Source organism: Branchiostoma belcheri, unplaced genomic scaffold, assembly GCF_001625305.1.
Source record: "Branchiostoma belcheri isolate BF01 breed outbred unplaced genomic scaffold, Haploidv18h27 scaffold398, whole genome shotgun sequence".
Taxonomy (NCBI): domain Eukaryota; kingdom Metazoa; phylum Chordata; class Leptocardii; order Amphioxiformes; family Branchiostomatidae; genus Branchiostoma; species Branchiostoma belcheri.
The window spans coordinates 40,964-61,481 of NW_017804018.1; the positions used below are offsets into that span (position 1 = coordinate 40,964).

At 42.1% G+C, this 20,518-nt stretch overlaps 1 protein-coding gene across 1 annotated transcript; it reads left to right on the plus strand.

Moving 5' to 3' along the window:
• Positions 1–10,063: 10,063 nt before the first annotated feature.
• LOC109476857 lies at positions 10,064–20,494 on the plus strand. Its single transcript, XM_019777874.1, has 6 exons — positions 10,064–10,207; positions 10,309–10,454; positions 11,776–11,996; positions 12,463–12,582; positions 12,927–13,065; positions 20,192–20,494. The coding sequence occupies exons 1-6, from the start codon at positions 10,108–10,110 to the stop codon at positions 20,492–20,494; spliced, it is 1,029 nt and encodes a 342-aa protein (XP_019633433.1). The 5' UTR covers positions 10,064–10,107.
• Positions 20,495–20,518: the final 24 nt, after the last annotated feature.

The window sequence follows — 20,518 nt, forward strand, 5'->3', positions numbered from 1 at the left end:
GTGTTCAGGTTGCACGGAATTGTAGAGCCGCGAACCTACACATAGTGTCATATTTCTTGTACCATGGATTTTTAGCCCGACGGCATGTTTCGCACCTCTGTCATTCAACTATCACACAGCTCAGCTCAGCATGTCCTTATTGATTCGCAACCTTCGAGGTGTCTGAAAGCAGGGTGACGATGAGCGAATCTCTCGCTACTTTCGGGCTGTTTTGCTTTATTTCAAAGCCGTATGCCATAGGCACACTTCTTTTCTAGAGTAAACGCTCCCCTTCCCCTCAGACTGGCTCACCATCTGGAGTAGAATCGTGTGGTCAACAACAAGCTAAGGGTGAGAAGGGCAGGAACATACCAATGGACTTGAGACTAGAGCAAATGAACGCGTTCCTCAAGTCATTCTTGCGTGCCCTTTTCCCAAACTTGAATACTGCAATGCTGTTTGGAGCTGAGTGACAAAATTGGTGGGCCTGGGGAAATACGTAAGGAATTTGTCAAGTTTATATTTGAAAAAGGGGGTGTAACCAGTGCTGGCGATGGGTTGCAACATGAATACACAATAGACAAGATAAAGGATTTTAACACAACGTCTGCTCCAGCATTTGTTGACTATTTCACGAAATTCGTGAAACCTCTTCTTGAGACCAATTTAGGACCAAAGTGACCGTGTGGACAGCTTCACAGACAAACAACAATTGCGAAAGCATGAATCATGTGCTTAAAGGAGTACTAACCTCCAGAAGGAAGTGCTATTTTCCGATACATCATGCTGCAATGAATACATAACTAGCCGACTTTTTACATAATTTTGCTTGTACAAGTTGCGCGGCGCATGTTTGTAAAGTGATATTAATATCATTGTCCCCCATGCTGAACCACAATTGATACATCCGGGAATTCTGGCTTACGCAATACTCATACACTTCAGGTCAACATAAACATTTTTCGGCGAAAATGGTAGGAGACAAGCACATTAACAAGCTGATTATTGAGAAATTACTTGCTTTACTTTGCTTGACCTGTGGCTTGGATATTATAATATCAGGATGTCGAATACAGTGGGAGCCAGTTTCATTCTGCGTGTTTTGATTTTCTCAACTTATTTGCATGTAAGTATCACTTGAACAGATAATTAGATTACGCCACTTATGGAAAGGATAACTACATTACGCCGTTTTTTTCATCGTCAATATTTTCGGCATAAATGAGGGGCGATAAGGACTTTAAGAAGGGCAATGGTTGGTAAGATACCAAAGAACACAAAACGGTACGAATTTTTCTTATCGCCCCCGAAATGAGGTCTGTAACGTAACTTTTTGTTTAAAACATAGACACCAATGGGGTAGCGTGGTGTATTCTGGGATAGTTTTGAGGGTATTTGGAGAGTTTGTCCTGGATTCGATGCGTTTTAAGACTTGCGCGCAAAATGGGCATTTAATTGTATACTGTAAAATAATATGCATTTTTCAATTCCAAAAATAAATGCCTGTCGAAATATAGCACCCCCTTCTGGAGGTTAGTACTCCTTTAAACAAATGGTAAGTGGAAGGCTGTTCCCTTGCCAACCTTGGTCTCGGAACTTATAAAACATGTCAAAACCCAGGACAAGGACTAACAACGAGCACTTGTCGGGCAAGGTGGTTTTGAGTTGTGCAAACCTTTCCAGCAAGGGAAAGGCGTCACCAAAGATGCTTGGAATCACATGAGTGTAGTTTGGCGACAGGATCATTGCAAATTTTTATGACTTGTGGCACGCCTGTAAGAGCCTGGTCAAGACCTTCAAAGTTCGTCAGTATCATCAGGTCTTTCCACGACGGCTCGCGTTATTGAAAAAGGTACGGTGTCTGACCCCTTTCCAATCACGAATGGAGTAAAACAAGGATGCGTCATGGCACCCACTCTCTTCAGCCTCATGTTTGCCACTATGTTGTTCAAAGCACTCTCTGCGACAGATGCAGGAATAACTGCCCGCTACAGATGCGACGGGAGGTCTTTGACCTACGGCGTCTCAAAGCAAAAAAAAAACAAAGTACTGGACGCACAAGTTAGAGACTTCCTCTTTGCAGATGATTGCGCCCTTGCTGGTCTCAGCGAACCAGACCTGCAAGAGCTCACTAGTTGCCTGTCAACACTTGAAGTTGAACAAGTTGAAGAAACCCACAAGCAAGAGAATCTGATTCTGAGGTAAAAACAATCATCTATCTTCGACTTCTATTGACATATGACCTGCCTTGTCAACCTTTGTCTCGGAACCATGTCAAAACCCAGTACAAAGACTAACAACGAGCACTTGTCGCGCAAGGTGATCATGAGTTGTGCAAACCTTTCCAGCAAGGGAAAGGCCTCACCAAAGATGCTTGGAATCAAATGAGTGCGCTGAAGGGCATCCTGAGAAACATCCTTCTTCATGTCGAGGAAGACCCGGACACATATTACCGCGCAGATTCCGAGTAAACAACCGACTCCGACCAGAGCAACCCCGATCAGCCCCGACGGGCCGACCAACCCGACCGTCCAACCGACCCAGACCAACTCGACTGTCCGACCGACTCTGGCCCCCCAATCGAGCCACCGGTGCCAATTCGCTTTCGGGTCCAGGCTGAGATCCACAAGTTCAAATCTCTACCAAAGCTTAAGTCAACAGACTTGGCAGGGAAAAGCCGATGAACTACCCCTACTCAGTAAACACTAGAGGAGGTTGTTCCTGGCATAAGTGTGCGTGTTTTCAGCACTGCTTGGGACATTGTCAGTGCCAAAAGGGCAACTCTATGTGGTCATAAGATTTATTCATAAGGCCACACCAATTTAATTTGTTGGTTCTTGGATTCGCCTCTTCGTTTTTTTCTGATTTGCAAAAAAAAAATAGATTCTGGTCCTGAATCAACTGAAAAATGCTCATGTTTTGCCCCCCAACAGTTGAGGAAAGTCCTTTTCTTCCTAGTTGTTACAGTTTTCCCATCTATCATTGCAGTGTTTTGATTAAAAGTTCAAAATTCAATGTTTAAATTTTAACCCAGCCTTTTGTGTTGACTTCATGGCTCATTTTGTAGCATTTAAGCCTATAATAGGATGCCTAGACCTGTTTTTATTATTTTTTTTCGCCATGTCGCTTCATATTTTTTCTGAAAAAAAAAACCGAGAACAAATTAAATTGGTGTGGCCTAACGACTTTTGCGAAATTATGACGTCATTTATACGATTTTTCGGGGTAAAACCGTCAAAAATCGTTTTTTCCATAAAACTACAACCAAACCATACAATAAAAACCAAACCAAAGACCTATGTTGCCTTAAGTGCAATTAAAATAGGACCTAGAAAATTTTCATGTTAGGACTAAGATGGTTGCGTTGCGGCGAATTGTACTCTCCACACTCTATTGTCTTCAAAACATTGACCCACTCGCCTTCTACACGCAATGGCTTTGCATGCCTTGATCACTGAGGACCCAACTGAAGTCAAATGTCTTGCTAACAATGTTGTGTCAGACGCCCATGTCATGCTGCTATGCACGTTGGATGGGAACTTGTCGATGCCCGTTGCTGTCGATTACATGTCAAAAAGGGAAAGGAGGGACAAAACATGTGTCGGACATGTTTAGAGAAAGAGTGAAGACAACACAATGCTGCGTTAGTTAGTTACTTACGTTCGGCGTCAGTTAACGGCTTGGTCGTGCAGAACGCACCAGATTGTGTTGTAAGTCATTGCCATCAATGTCTAAAGACGGCCATGTATGCACCGAGTGTGTCAAAGTGTGGTCAGAATAAAACTCAATGTATTTCCTGTCTTTCCGTGTGTTCTTTGTTAATCCGTTTTCATTTTGTTCTGCCTTACTTCATCATGTCTGCTAATGTTTTATCAATGTAAAAAAACGTTTTTCAGGGTTGACGTCAGGGAAAATTTCCAGATTCCTGTACGCTGCTATGAGAAGAGGGGAAGTGACAATGGAGGGTTTACCCGAGAACTTCGAGCTCAAGAAGCCAGGGGAAACGGAGAGGAAGAAACTACAGCTCATCCTGGAATGTAGGGAGCAGATCAGTGTGAAACGTAAGTCACCACATTGACCTATGTCTCATATTTATGGACTCTTTCAGGTGTTATTGTCATCTTGAATTCTGACATGTGATCCTGTGACCAATCAGGGGTTGTCACCGATGGCGAATGGAATTCGCTTAGAACAATGGGAGGGGACAGACCGGTCTTCATAATACAACTAATGATGGAGGCCAAGGGAGAAGCAAGGGCGTTGACAGTAGGTTCCTAAACACTCACCGAGGCCAAATCTTGCGTTCATTAGCGGGAACTGTCCGCTTCCAACTACACGAAAAAGGACGCTGCTGACTGGTACCACCTCAACTACTACCGGAAACGTTCGAAAAACGCTGGAATGTATGTTTCTGGGAACACCAGAGGAAGCTGTAGCCGCAAAGGCAGACATGACTGACAAAATCAGTTAAGTCAAGATGCTTCTGGGGGGGGTGGAGAGGCGGTTACTCCCAAGGACATGGTAACGGCCCGTTTAGACCACTATCTGGCCTCAACACGATCCCTCCGCGTCGTCGCTCCCACCAATTCTGCCCAAGTGTCAGTGTATCTCTGCGGAGAACAGAGACCGGGAAGATTTGAAAAATTTGTCGTCAAGTAGGATTTTTTCAAAATATTACAAAATCGTTAAATACCAATTCCGGCAAACATGTGGTACTGATTCCAGTGATAAGCAAACAAGGACGAATATTAGACACTTTGTTGGGTAGAATTGTCGCAATATTATATTGTGTTCATTACATACATTTTGAAGTGTTCACTTATTATTTTTGCAGGCTCTAATTTCGTTTGAGGTACTTCCCTTGTTAAGATTTACCGCGAGGATGTGGTGGACCTGGCGACCACCACCTGACCGTCCTGCCGCTGTGAGGACACCAGCTCTGCAGCACCGGTCCGCCTGGGGTGTCGTGGACGCGAGGCCGCCAAGCCGTACAAGCGCGGGCAGTAGTAATAGTTTTTGTTTGCCCTGGTGTTTGAACTGGGTCTTTTTGCAAAGTCCACTTTTTCCATTTTTTTTACTAGTGATGTACAGCCGAGCAAAAGCCTGGAGGTATGAAAACTGCGTACGTCACATTTTACTTCATTGGGAGGTAGCGGAGCCCTCAGCTGCATCAAAGGGACGACTGTGAAGCAGATTCCACATCGATACTCCAGAGTACAACCTTCAGAACAGGTAGATGTCTGCTATTTATTACTGTCAACAAACCAATTCTAATTATTTAAAATGTCATACTTGATACTTGGAAAAATAAAGCTTTCATTAAGGCCTCCATAACCACCATAATCCTCTATTTTCAGTCAATGTAACTAGAGGTCGGAGATCTCATGTCTTCGTCAGAGGTACATCGTTCTAGAGAAATTAACATGCGTATTCTTTAATCTTTTTAATAATCAATTTGGTCTAAAGAACAAAAGAATCTCTGTACTATTTTTATGGTACAGAACACCCTGAGACGGTTTGCCGCAGATTATACAGATGCGTCGTCACCCGTGTTAGCCCCCCCCCTACGTTATTTGAGTTGGACTGTTACTGGAAAAAAACGTTCAAGAAATTCTTACTGTGTTGAAAGTGTCACGACAGCGCCGCAAAGTATAATAAGAGAAGATGTTATAAAGGAAAGAATCAGAACAGGGTGACTACTGCTGTTTTGTTAATTTGTCTTTATGACAAATAGAAGACTTGTTTCTTGTGTTCTTTGTGTCCTAACATTTGTACTTCTACAGTTAGTATATTCCAAATCTAGGCATCTCGTTTTTCGGCCATTCGTGTTTTTATTGCGCGCTTGCCTTAAATTTAAGGTAATTAGATTTAAGGTCTCCAGTGGACGTCATCGATAGCAATTACTTGGTGTGGCCGTAGAAAATAACCTGACATATGTCCAACCTATCCTCCCCCTGCTGAAGTTATAGTACAATCCCTCAATGTAACGTCATTTGATCCCATCCCATTATGGGGTTCCCCGCTATATCCAACTGTCGGCTGTCTCCAAGCAGATGTAGGTGGGGGATTTCTAAACACAAAAGGTCCTATTACGGGGACATAACGACCTCCACGACTCTCATCTTTGAACTCAATCTTGGAGACCACGACAGTAATATCCCTATCAAATTTCATTAACTTCTATCCATACATACAAAAGTTATCCTGCTCACAAGAAAAATTAACAAAATGCCCCCTTTAGTCACAACGAAACCCCCCACGAAGCTCAGTAACGAACTTAACCTTGGTCCCGACAATAGTAAGCACCACACCAAGAATTATAATCAACATTTTACAAATACTTGAGTTATCTTGCTAACAAGCCACAAACACAAAAGGTGCACTAACGTAACGCACAGACCCCCCACGAAGCCAAAACTTGTACTTGACTTCGGCCTTAACAGCGGTAATCTGCCTGCCAAAAATCATGGACGAAAATCATGCCTTCCAGAGTTATATCGCAAAATCCGCAGTTCCCCACACTCCGGCGAGACAATTTCATAGTCCTTCTGACGAAGACAATTATGGAGTTTTTAACTTGGAAATGTATCCTTGTCACCACTGTAGATTATAAATTCTAGATGTGTACACATGAATTATTTATTGGAGGCAGTTAAAACCACTACAGCTTTAAAACTTGTCTGTTACAGACATGGATTGGTCTCCAGTTTTAGAACAAGAACCTCAGCAGGGACATGTTGGACATTCTTCGTTGGAGGACATTCTTCGTTTCTACCAACAAAACTACATCCCCGCCGAGGTAGACGAGGAAAGCCACATCAGGAGAAATCCTGGCTATGGAGTATCAGTCGTCAGAGTCGAGTGGAGAAGACGAGCAGGAAACCCATATCTTTACAGTGAGGCGGCTACAGTGGGAATCAAGTCGGCTGAGGAAGCTAAAAGAGGCCTTGTACAAGGTGTGTCCCCAGAAAGGTGTTTGCCGTGTCCTGTCAAATACCGACTCTTCCTGAAGAGCAGTGTAATGTGAGTACCCACACGAGCAACACTTAGCGGTTTCAAGTTCTTCAAGATGGGAGTAACTATCTACGGTGGCGAGAATATGGGATCGAACTCTGGCAACGTGAACAAAAACCAACTAACAATCACAAATGGCTGTAACATCCAGCTAACTCATCTAAGCTGGACCAGCCCCCACTGAGCCTGATAGAGGCACAGTCCCTGAAGTCTGGGTTTCCAAGAGGCTGGGCAGCTGTAAGAATAGACCTAACCCTAACGAGCCTGAGTTAGCTGGATGTACCTACTGTCATACGCCAATCAATAAGTTAAGTAATAGCTGCTCTGTCACCATTGTTCACATACGACTCGGCTGTTGCAACTTGCTTGTTATAACGACCACAATAGACTTTTCAGAACGACTGTTGGTGTTCTTGATGGGATGGTCCTCGCAATCCAGGATATTTGATGTTCCTCTCAGGAGATGCTGTAGTAGAAACATGAAGATAAAGAACAAGGATAAGAACAGTAGTACTTGGAGAACATCGGTGCCGACCAAGAACACGGCAGAAATTGGTCAATTAGGTTCTTAATGGGTCAACGGTAGGGGCGAATAAATGTTTGATAGAGACAGGAGCAGCTCAGCCGTGTCACAGTTTTGACAATATATTCTACACTGCAACAATATCTTATTCTTGGCTTGAATAAACATGAATAAGAATGGGTTCCCAGATAACATTGAGAACACAGTTCTCGCCAACACGTAAACAAGATAATCCATCACAGATGTCAGCCTCTGCCAACCTTTCACAAAATTTTTGGCCAGTTTTGTCCAAAACAGTTAAAGTCGGACACATTGTCGTGTCAGTATAGCACAGGACGTTTTCTAGAACAATACAGATTTGTGACAAACTGATTATTAGTGACGAGACACATTCCACACACTGCCGTACACAACACGGCGTGGCTCAAGTAAACGGCAGAATCAATCGATTTTCCTCCACTAGAACTTGTCGATATTACATACGAGTAATCGTAACATCTTACAGATTCATTCTACGTAAGCTGACAAGCACAGAAGCGACGACTTAACACACAAAAAGGCATGAAAATGCTGCACTCACCTCTCACCACCGTCTTTCCTCTCCAACTGAAGCTGGGTGGGACGGTTTTCGACTAGAAATTCTGCCTATATCCATCCGCCACGGGATTAAGCTGTATGGCAATGGGACTAGTTGACGTAAAACAAACAATTATAATTTTGTTTTACAAGACAAATGTAACAGTCTGAAAATAACGCCAATAGTTTGACGGTGAACCCTAATATACTAGATGCTTCGTCCTTGTCACGTACTACTTTCTGGCGGCACTTGTGTACATCCCGTCTGAGGTCGATATTCGGTGGCGTGGCCCTGCGAGGCTCACTTGGGGTTTGTCTGAGTACCAGTAAATGGATGGCCGCGAATTTAGAGGTAGGGGCAAGATGTTTTTAAAAACGTATTGTGCGTACAATCTCCATGTTACTATTCATTGTACTGTCAACATGAATTGTGATATTTTCCTGTATACATATTTCAAGGAACAAAGTTCCAGATGAAATCCATTTGTCATGCAACCTACAACTAGAAAACTTTAAGCGTTCCACTATGACTTTTCCAACAAAGCATTTACAGAGATGATGGACGCCTACATGAATGCAACTACACTAACAAAAGCAGAACAGATCAACATAGAACAGCAAACAAGAGGACAGTCTACCAGTCCCATGTGGATGGAAGAACGAAAGACAAAATTGACAGCTAATTTCAAGGCAGCCATTTCGTGTTCAGTAGAGCACTCCAACAAAATAAGAGCGATGCTGTACAACAGCCTCTCTACTGCAGTAACTGAATATGGTAACCATAATAAGGCTACTGCAGTAGACATAGAATAAGAATTCCCTTACTGTGGGCCTACTGTGATGAGGTTGGACTGATCTTGTCAATGCAGCGACCCTGGCTGGGAGCTTCAGTGGACTGGTAAGGAAAGATGGGCAATTCATAAAAGGCATGGAGGTGAAGTGTCCTCTGTCAAAACAGGGAATATCGGCAGAAGATGGCCAGTCAGGACAGCAAGTTCTTTCTGAAGCAAGTGAACAGATCCGTCAGCCAGATCACAAATATAACGATCAGGTACAGGGCCAGTTGTACTGCTGCGAGCTTGACTGGGTGGACTTTGTGGTCTACTTCGGACAAGGTAAGATTTTTCAGAAACTGTTTTGCATGCACAACACAGGACCATAGAAATAGTGCCACTAGGACTCCTACCTCTGGATCACATGGCCTTTGCCCCACTCTCCAAACCTGCAGAATGGACACAGCCAATGAAGAGTGCAAACACCGATATTTAAAAAATCAAAGACATGGAGTGGCAGAGCCCTAATTGGTCCAAGGGAAAAAAACAAGCCACCAGTAGACATAACAGCTAGGAAGTTCTTCACTCCTATTAATGACAATTCCTGCCCAAGTCTGAAAGAAGTTATGGCAGACCTGTATGTACCCAGTAAAGATGTCTGTGCGTTTAAGTATGGGATATGGGTGTTCCATTAATTGAGGATGGTAACTTCTCACTTCTTTTTGTTTCCAACTGTTCAAAAAGTTTTATGGACTATGTGACCTGTGTGGAGGACTTGGGTAAGAATAGAACAAAGTCCACAGGTACACGAGGCCAAACCTGGCAGCCGCTACGGCTAATATATCTGCCAGTGTCAACAGCAGGTATGTGACTGACGACACAATTTTGGCTTATCTAACATTCAAAATTGATTTCTGTGTTTTACGAAATGGTGAAATGACTGTGATACAGTGTATACACAGGGTTCACATCATAATTGCTATATTATTCTTCCAATGACAGTCTTATTTTTGACAAAAAGCTATTCTAGCATTTCCTTATAAATTTTGCAAATGACATCATGATTTGAATAACTTAATGTTTAATGATGTTCACCTTCACATAACTTCCAAATATTACAAGTATAAAATTCCCAGCAGTTACCACTATTGAGTAATGTCCAATAATTGTTTGACACTGTTGTCTTTGGAGCTACAGTACTGTAAGTTAAATTGGTTCTTTGTCCTGTTTCACCAGCATGAAATGGCAGATGAGCAGGCACGGATTGAATCCTTTTTGCCTTGGCCATTGCATGCTCCAGTTAACCCAGAGTCACTTGCTCAAGCAGGTTTCTACCACACAGGTAAGTAACACTACAACGTTATTACTTAATGCACGTTTTAAAATATCACCAGGTTTTGAAATTGTCTTCTGGCAAAGAAATACATGACAATTGTATTGCAGATTTCGATGACCCATGGGTGGAACATGCTCGGTGGTACCCAGGGTGTGAGCTCTTAGGGCAGCTGGAAGGGGGGGGGGCCGTCGTGCGAGCAGAACAGGCCTCTAGATCTTCTCCTGACTACACTCAAAGCCAGCAACATGCACAGGTATCAATAGAAGCACAATTTCCGTCCATGATTTCTGATCATACAAATTGCCACATTTGCAATTTGCTTAGTACATGTAGTTACCTTCAAGAAGTTACTAATAGTATCCATGTATTGTATTTAACTGCCTTTAAGTTTAGGGCTGAGATAAACCGGAGCTTTGTCTTGTTTCACCAGCATCTTATATTCATCAGCAATTGAATTGTATTGAATTATACTACCTACCTATACCTAGCCTCTTAGGACATGGTAATCATTGAATATTTGATTGGATCTTTATTAGTTAATAAATTTATTTTCTTACTAGGTAAAGATGCATTTACATTGTACATGTACATGTACATGTAAAACCTAGAGACTCTCATGATGCTTCTGACAGAATTCTCTCTGTTGTGCACCATACAATGTAACATGACTTATTGCCTCCAGGGAAGGAGACATCCTTCCGCGGAAGGGCTTTGTAAGGGATTTAGATTTTCATGTTCGCAGCTGTTTCTTGCGTTTGGGTGGACGGATTCTTTTGGGACTCGGTATATGCTTTGCTTTTGGGCTGTAGATGGTGCACGTTCTTTTTGTTTTTATTGTATATGTGTTTTCGGGCGGGAAAATGGTGTTTTGGTGGCCCCAAAATACCCTTTGAGCGTGAAAATGGTCGCAATGTCGTTGACCTTTTGCACAGAGGGGTGTCCGGTCTTGATACATACTTTGTTTAAAAATATGCACCAAAACGCTGTTTTCCAGGGCTGCATAGCCAGATTCAGTGAAAATATGCACAATTCAAAGAACCTTTGGTGAAAATATACATTCCTTTGCGGATTTATGGTGTTTTTTACTTGGATCGAACCCGGAAGTGTCAATACGGGGGCACGGTGTCTGGTAAACGTAGTGAGTCACAAGTATGCAAATGAGTATTATGCAAACTTTTGCATACGTGCCTATATTACTACAACTTCTTGTAAACCCTTGTATATTTGACGTACTATAAGCAGCAAGCTTCTGTATGTGACATTTTGGACCCCAGTCACTATGTTTTCGATCGAAATATTTGTGGTTTTAACGTCTGATTTAACGGTTCCGGTTGTCATTCTGAGTTTCATTACGAGTTCCTTGCGGCAGATTAAATAGAATTTCATAAGTTCATGGGTAAATGTTATAAGCTGCAGATGAAAATGTTGACCTGTGTTAACACAACCTGGAATGCTAAATCTAACACATAAAATTTAACACCATCAACTATTCATAACAACATATAAGAATATACAATAAAAAGCCCGGAGGTATAAAATCTCAGATTTTACTTGTTTTGTCTTTTATTCAACAGTATGTCCTCGAGTCAGCACTTGACTCCAGGTGGTACCTGTTCAGAAGTGCCCTGGGACAGCTGCAGCTGTATGACAGTCACCTGCGGATCAGCCTGCCCCTCGGCAGTGGGAAACACCGAGACAGGTTCCAGGTGCTTCTTCAGGTGAATGGCCAGGCCATGGTGGTGGATGTCGCCTCAGTGCAGTTTGTGAAGAATCCACCATCTACAGAAACAGCAAGGTATGTTCACAATCATGTGTCTGAATAAGAAGTGAAACATTTTAGAATGCAGTATATAGTACACTGTAGGAACTAGTTATATGTCATGTAATAATTATTGTATTTGTCATCATTATGTCTATGTTACATGTTTTATAACAACTCTTACAATTAGCCTTCTGGCATGTATTTTCATTAAAATTACTTGTAATGATAACATAAGATGACTTTTGAAACATATTGTGACCATTGGTTATGACCATACTTTTGCTATTTATATGACTGTACATATACCACATACATGTTACATTTACATGTAATGTTAGCTACAAAAATCAGAAATCCTAAATTTTTAGTCTTCCCAATTTAAAAGTCATATTAATAAGAGATGTCATTGTGGATGCTTTATAACATTTTGAGTCCTGATAAATTCTCTAATGATACCTGATGCATAAGGATTATCTACTGTGCATTTTTTAATATCCAGACAGGTTTCTCTTCTGTTGGAAGATGAGACAGCTGTGATGGAGAAACTGCAGGAAGTTCTGTTCACCAACAGCTCAGGGTTTCCAGACTTGCCATGTGGGATCAGGCCAGGACAAATCTGGTGAGTAAATCTAATTCTGATGCAAAAGTCTGTTAAAGTTTCAACGGAAAAGTAACTCAGAAAATTATAATAGGTACGAAGTAAACATTTGTGACTTAATCTAAGAGATACCTAAAGGTAATATTTTTGACTCTATCATAAATATACATACACAGGGTCTACAGCACTATGCAATAATTTAAGAATATAATGAATCAATTTGCTTTCTCTGTAGTACATTTATTGGAAAATATTTGCGGTATTTTTTAATAAACAAGAAGATTTAGAACCTAGATAAGAGCACAGAACTGATCAGACTTATCATGGAGGTAAAAAAATTGGTCTTATTCACAATGCCTGTGCAGCCTACACAGACTGGACAGACAGAAGAAGGTGGTTGTGAGTTCAGCTGCCCATGCCAACTCACAGTGTGGCACGGTCTTGGTGGCACCAATCAACGAGCTGGGGACTGCAGACATCAACCAAATCACCTCAGCAAAGAAGGTAACTACATTGTATGTAAGACAAACAAACACACACAATACAAAGTCATGTAGACCTACATACATGTACACATGAACACAGTCACACAGACTCACACAAGCACACACTCATCATGATCACACACACATGATCACGGCTGCAACAGTCCTTCCTGCACCACACCATTAGACTCTACAATAACCTACCTTGAACCTACATTGGAACTTGTATAGCCTGACCAAGCAACTTTGTGTATATCTGTTGTAAATAATTTTTATATGTGTCTTTTGTATATATGTTAGTTTAGATGTATTATTTTTCAATGTGAACGTTGTTTTTTTAAATAATGTGACAAATTGTACCTAATTCAGGGGGATGCGCTTCTGCTCCCCCTGCTGTTGTACATTTGTAAAATGATGAGCAACAAATAAATTTCAATTGTCCATGAACACTGCCTCTCACATATGCACACACACATCCACATACTGTCTCTCACAGGGGTGCACACACACACACACACACACACACACACACAAACTCCTGAGTGAACTGAATCCACACAAAGCTAGTGAACTGAATCCACACAAAGCTAGTGGACCAGACGGCCTTCCAGCAAAAATTCTTAAACTAGCGGCCGTAGAGTTAGCCCCAGCTCTAACCTTAATATGTCAGAAATATTAGAATCAGGCCAAATCCCGTCCACTTGGCTACACGCCAACATCACTCCCATTTATAAAAAAAGGTGATAGGACGAAACCTTCTAACTATCGTCCCGTCTCTCTCACTTGTGTTTGTAGTAAGGTTATGGAGCACATTATTCACTCCCAGATAATGGACCATTTTGATATGTATTCTATCTTAACTGAAAACCAACATGGCTTTAGGAAAAAACATTCGTGTGAGACTCAACTTGTCCAAACCACAAATGACTTAGCCCTTTCCTTAGATTCCAAATCACAAACTGACCTAATCATAAATGATTTTGCCAAAGCCTTCGATAAGGTTCCCCATAACCGTCTTCTCTTAAAACTACATAATTACGGTATCCGAGGCAAACTCCTCCAGTGGATTTCTAACTTCTTAAAAAACATAAACAAAGGGTGGTAGCTGGGGGGGGGGAACATTCAGATTGGGCAGAAGTAGTTTCTGGAGTACCCCAAGGCACCGTACTAGGGCCTTTATTGTTTCTAGTATACATAAATGATCTGGCTGATAACCTTAACTCTAACATCAGGCTTTTTGCCGATGACTGTGTCATGTACAGAGAAATAAACAATGACAATGACCATACCCAACTACAAGATGATATAAACATGTTAGACGCATGGCAGAGCAATTGGCAAATGAAACTACATCCTGACAAATGCTACGTCATGCGCTACACCCATAAACGAAAAACTAAAGTATTTGACTACAAACTAGGGAGCCATACACTAGCTGAGGCAAATAATCACAAGTACCTAGGGGTTATCTTAAATAACAAACTTTCTTGGACTGAACACATCTATCATATTACTTCTAAAGCAAATAAATCATTAGGTTTTGTTAAACGCAATCTCTACAGTTGCCCTGAATCAGTTAAGATAAATGCATACGGCTCGTTCTCATTAAAATGTACAAAATTGTGATTTTTTGGGTCGAAAAATCGATGATCTGTTTTTTCAGCCAAACCTACCTTATTTTTTAGGAACACATCTCAATTAACGATTACCAAAACAGGACAGCTTAATTGCCATGGGAAGTTACCGAAAATTTATGCACTTAGATAAGACATATGTAAACAATGCATTTTTAGTGGGGCAAAAACGCTAGAACATCAGCATGAATATCACTTCAAACGCCATTAGTTTAGGCGTCAGTATCGATGAAAGTACTTCTGTCAACCCATTATTTACTGGTAAATAAACATGTATCGAACACATAAAGATAGCTAAGTGTAGTGTATAGAAGTAGCAAAAATTATCTTTGGAAGCAAAGAAGAGTAGAACATTTGAGTTTGCTGACGCCACAGAGGGTTATTTTTCTTCGGATCCATATTTTTTCTACTCTATTTCCAACTATTATGTTTATGGTGCGTAGGGAAGGGAAATTCAATCTCTTGTTACGTCTTTTCCGCTACAGGTGTAACTTCCGTTACCGGTAACGGATGTTACAAAACGGACGTTTTTGTAAATTTCTCCAAAAAAATCTGCAGTTTTTATCTTCATCATTTGAGAACAAGGGGGCATAAGTACGGACATTTTAAAACTGGGCGACTTTTTATATACCAGGTGAAGAAACTAAAATTGAAAATAAAAACAACGGTAACGGATGTTACATTCATTACTGTAAAACAATTTGTTCAGCGAAGGTGGCTACAAATGACAGCACACCCTCTTTTCTTCTTCTCTTAGAAACCTAGAAAACTTGCTAAAAGTAATCAAAATGGCAATTTCTTGTCTCATATGTGACTCTATCTAAACTGCACGACCGTCTTACTTGAGCGGTAACGGATGTTACAGAACTTGGCGACAGGTATGAAACACCTTGCACAGCGTACAAAAATTGTGACAGAAGCGATCTGACTTGATCAGTCAGAGGGCATGGCCAGCCGACTTCACCATGCAGCAAACTACTGCCGTAATTAAATTTCTACGTTTTAGGCTGCTTTTTAAAGTTTCTATTTCGTCTCAGGCGACAGCCGCTTTTTAGGGGGAGAAATCCAACCCGCTACCATAATTTCTCTCAAGTCATCAATCAAACCTAGTTTTGTGGTACATTTTTCGTGAAACATAGTAAGTGTAGTGGGAAAGTGAAGGAAGCAACGATGAGGTCCATGATTTGGCTCATACCTAGTCGTAAAGAGTGGCGACAGCATTTTGTACATTTGAATGAGAACGAGTGATACACTAGTTTAGTCAGACCACATCTTGAATATGCTAGCGCTGCGTGGGATCCGTACTACAGGGAACATATTCACAAGTTAGAATCGGTCCAGAAAAGAGCGGCCAGATTTGTCTCAAATACCTATGATACTTATGCCAGCACTACCAAATTGGTCACAGATTTAGGGTGGGACACAGTAAAGGACAGACGCACAGCAAGTAGACTCACATTATTTAAGAAAGCAAGACACTCAAAAACAGCCCTTCCGGTCAAAACCTTGTTGACGCCTATACCGCGCCAATCGCGACACTTTAACTCCAACTCATACAAACCTTTAACGTTTCACAAAGACTGCTACAAATATTCATACTTTCCACAAACTGTCAGAGATTGGAACATTTTGCCCCAAGAGATAACTGATACTGCGGAACCCACGAAGTTCAACGCTGCAGTACTGCAACACCTAAAGAAGCAGCAATAGCGCATCGCACAGCTCCCCTGCACGCTTTACCCCAATCTAGGGGTGTTGTGCAGAACCCGTACAAGATAAGACAATTGTAATGGACTGGGCGATCGAAAAAAGCGAGTGGAAATATTCACATGGTTAAGAGATAAAGCATATGACATCTACTGTTTACAAGAGACCCATTGTACAGAAAAAAATGAAGAAGAATGGCAAACAGACTGGGGGCTCCAATTTTGTTTAATAACGGATCTAGCAAGAGCAAAGGTGTAATAATTCTTTTTAAGAAAAATATTCTGTATACAATTCATCAAATACTGAGTGACAACTTGGGGAGATGGATGATAGTGCAAATTACAGTCAACTCACTCCGGTTCTGCTTGGCGAATATCTATATGCTCCTAATATAGACGAACCTTCTTTCTTTTTTAATCTTGAAGATGAGATACAAAAGTGTACTGACACCGCAAAACATACAATTATTGTAGGAGACTTTAATACAGTTTTGGACACTCAAATGGATAGAACGGGACATAGGGACTCAAATTATCACCCTGTCTCCAAGCTATTAAGTCGTTATGTGCTAAGCTGGATTTGATAGATATATATAGGTATAAGAATCCAAAAACAGTGCGTTACACATGGCGCCGTCGGTCTCAGGCCAGCCGCATTGATTACTTCTTGATTTCCTTTTCGTTGACTTCTTCTGTAGACAAAGTGGTCATTGCGGAGAGCCTGAGATCAGACCATGCGCTAATCGGGATCTCTTTGATTGATTCAAATGTACACCGAGGCCCTGGTTTTTGGAGGTTTAACATTGATCTCTTACAATATCCAGAGTTTATAAAGGAAACATCTTCCTTTATCAAGGTTTTTTTTTTTTAAATTTAATATGAAGTTAGCGAATCCACATATAGTGTGGGACTCTTTTAAATGTGCAGTTCGTGGGCATGTAATTAAGTTTTCCTCATGGAAACTTAAGAAAAGTAGAAACAAGGAGCAGTCTCTCATCAGTGAGATCGAGGGGTTACAAAAGAGGTTAGACCTGTTATACGACATTGAGGTTTTCCAAAGTCTGCAAGAGAAGAGACGACAATTAGAATTGATTTACCAAAATAAGACGACTAGTTTAATTTTGAGTGGCAGGGCAAAGTGTATGGAACATGGAGAAAAATGCTCCAAACTTTTCATGAATCTGGTTGAAAGATGTCAAACTAGAAAAAACATGACAAAATTTATTACTTCCGAGGGAACTGTGAAAACAGAACCGGGAAGTCTCCTGGTTTGGACGGTTTACCCGTGGAATTTTACAAAGAATTTTATAACCTTTTGAAACAGCCTATGTTAGAGTCGTTCAATTACTCCTTTTTCTTAGGTCATCTCTCGGACACACAAATAATTGGACTAATTTCCCTATTACTGAAACAAGACGCTGAGGGAAAGGATAAAGAACCCTCAAATATAAAAAACTGGCGACCAGTGAGTAGTGACTATAATGAATTGGTTTCTGGTATGAGTTTGTTTCTGTTCTTGTAAAACCTGTGCCATGCAAGTCTGTGTATTTTTGAAAATCTAATAAAAATAACGTCGAAAAAAAAAGAACTGTGTGAAGCCTTCCACATTATTTACCACACACATAAATGGCGGGGAAACCCAACACCCACCACACACCGTCACAAAAGTTCATAGAATGGCGGGTAAATTTGAAATCCGACACCACAACCGTCACAGAAGTTCATCGAATGGCGGGAAAGTCACAGAACAAAAGTTCACAGAATGGCGGGAAATTATGAAACCCTACACTACCACACTGAGGTCAGAGGTCACGAAACCAACATGGCGCCTTCCTAGGGAGCTCTCTGCACTGGGATAAGGAATCCACCGTAATCCTACGTCAGGGTGGCCCATGGAGGCACATGTTTGAGTCATCCATCAACTAGATGGTTTTCTCAGTATATTTTGAGTTCCATTTTATGTTTTGTTTGAAGTTAGAACGATTTTTGTTGCAGTACTGTGGGGCTGCGTTACCCCCCTCCCACCCCAGAGGCGCCACGAAACGGGGCTTTGTATTCTCTTTTATTTCATTTTATTATTATTTCCCACGACTTTTTCCTTGGTTATGTTCCGGAATCTTGTGAACCTACTCGTGACCTCGACCAAAACCCGGTGCAGGTGTGGCGAACCGCACAGACATCTCTGGAGCCTAAAGTCAAGCAAGATGGGGTTGGATCTTGCTTGTCAACCTATTCAGTAAGGAAGTCAGAAGCGATCCGGGTGATGGACAGCGGAATGAGTAAACGGTTGTAAGGGACCGAGTCAGCGGAATAACGGCGTGGGTACGCGTAACAGGATATGGGCAAGGGAGGGACACACGTGGATCAGCAGAAGTATAGGGCGGAGGAAGGGGTAATTGGCAGGTGACATTGATGGGTGACAAGCGTGAATTAGCGACGGCCGAAAGTTAGAAGAACCAGACGAGGTGGAACGGGTGAGGTATGCGAGGGAGGAGGTGGGAAGCGCACGCACCGGGTCCCCGGGGAGGGTGGGCTCCGGTGAAACAAAGGTGCACCTCAGAGACGAACGTGGGAAGAGGCTGGGAAGTAGGCCTAGCCACGGCGGCACTGTCAGTCACAGAACACGCCAGGACTATGGGGAAGGGGAACAGATGGTTTTCAGGAGGCTGGCCGGAAGGTGACGGACACTCGAGACGGCGTCAGAGACGTCTCTGCACAATCCTGATTAGTTACGTCCCAGAACCGTCTAAAACCATTGACAGAACCAGGGAATTTACTCAAAGCCTAGACAGGCAGGATGGCAAAACAACCACGAAACACAACGGACCAGAATAACATCACTGAAAAGTTTACACTATGGGAGCACAAGTACACTAGTACACTATATAGCTAGTGATACAACTCACACAAAACCATTAAAACTGAATCTCTGCGCACCGGATTACGTTAGTATCACAACTGAACCAAAGTACACAAGAAAACACCCTGATCATTATAAGGATAATGGACAGTAACGTTTCAGTCACCGGTTGGGCCCCTGACGACACGGAAACTGTGGCAATTTGACACATGAGGCCGCCCCAGGATTTGCAAAGACCATGAAAACACATACGTACAGGTAACAACTGTCCGGACTGAAACCGGAGATTTCTGACGAGATAGGAAAAAAAAATCAAGAAAGGATAACATCTGCGAGAACAACAGAGAGCCAACCCGGGCTTCACAACTGTCAAAGTTCAGATCAATACATGAATACAACGCAAGAACGAAACGACACCGGACGACGACCTAGCAGGTCCATCAAGACGGACAAGGCAATTTACACAGAGCATTTCCACTGCAAAAGTTCATATCAAGACCAAACTACACCAAAACGGAACGTAAATTAGAAGAATGTCTGACGGGGCCCCTCGGCCGCACACGGCGACGCTAGCCGGCCCAGTTGGCGGGACAAAGCATGCCCAGAACACAACACCTGAGAAATCCAGGAAAATACTGATGTACGCGAGACAAAAACATAACTGGGATCACATGTATCGGAGCCCCTGAACGACAGACGACTGCGATAGTACCCAACTGGCCGGACAACCATTCACAGAACGATTTTCCACTGCAAAATCTATATCAATACTTATACAAGAACAGAACGTAAATATGGGGAAATTATTGGAGACACGACGACGCTAGCTGGCCCAACTGGCGGAACAATGGCAGCACAATTGTGTGCACGCTGACTTGTCCAGAAAATCGGAAACTTGGGCCACCACCAGAGGATGAACAACTCCATGTCTTGCCCCTTTACAAGATGGCCCCAACGGACGAGTTTGGCAGTGAAGAAGGCCAGGAGGAAAAGATTCGCACTGGGGCACTAGAAATGCTCACACGCTATACACACCAGATTCGCATCTCATCAAAGCCGAAGACCCCTAAGAAGGGAAGAAAGCAGAAGGACAACAGTGCATCTTCCAGCAATAACAATAACAACACTGAGTCCCCTGCCACTGAGAAGTCAAAGGAGAAGCTGGTCGAACCAAAGGTTCCTGAGATCATTCCCCACCCATCTCAGCACACTGCTTCACCAGCGTTTCAGAACACTAGTATTTCATAGTTTATTTCAACACCAAAAGCAAAC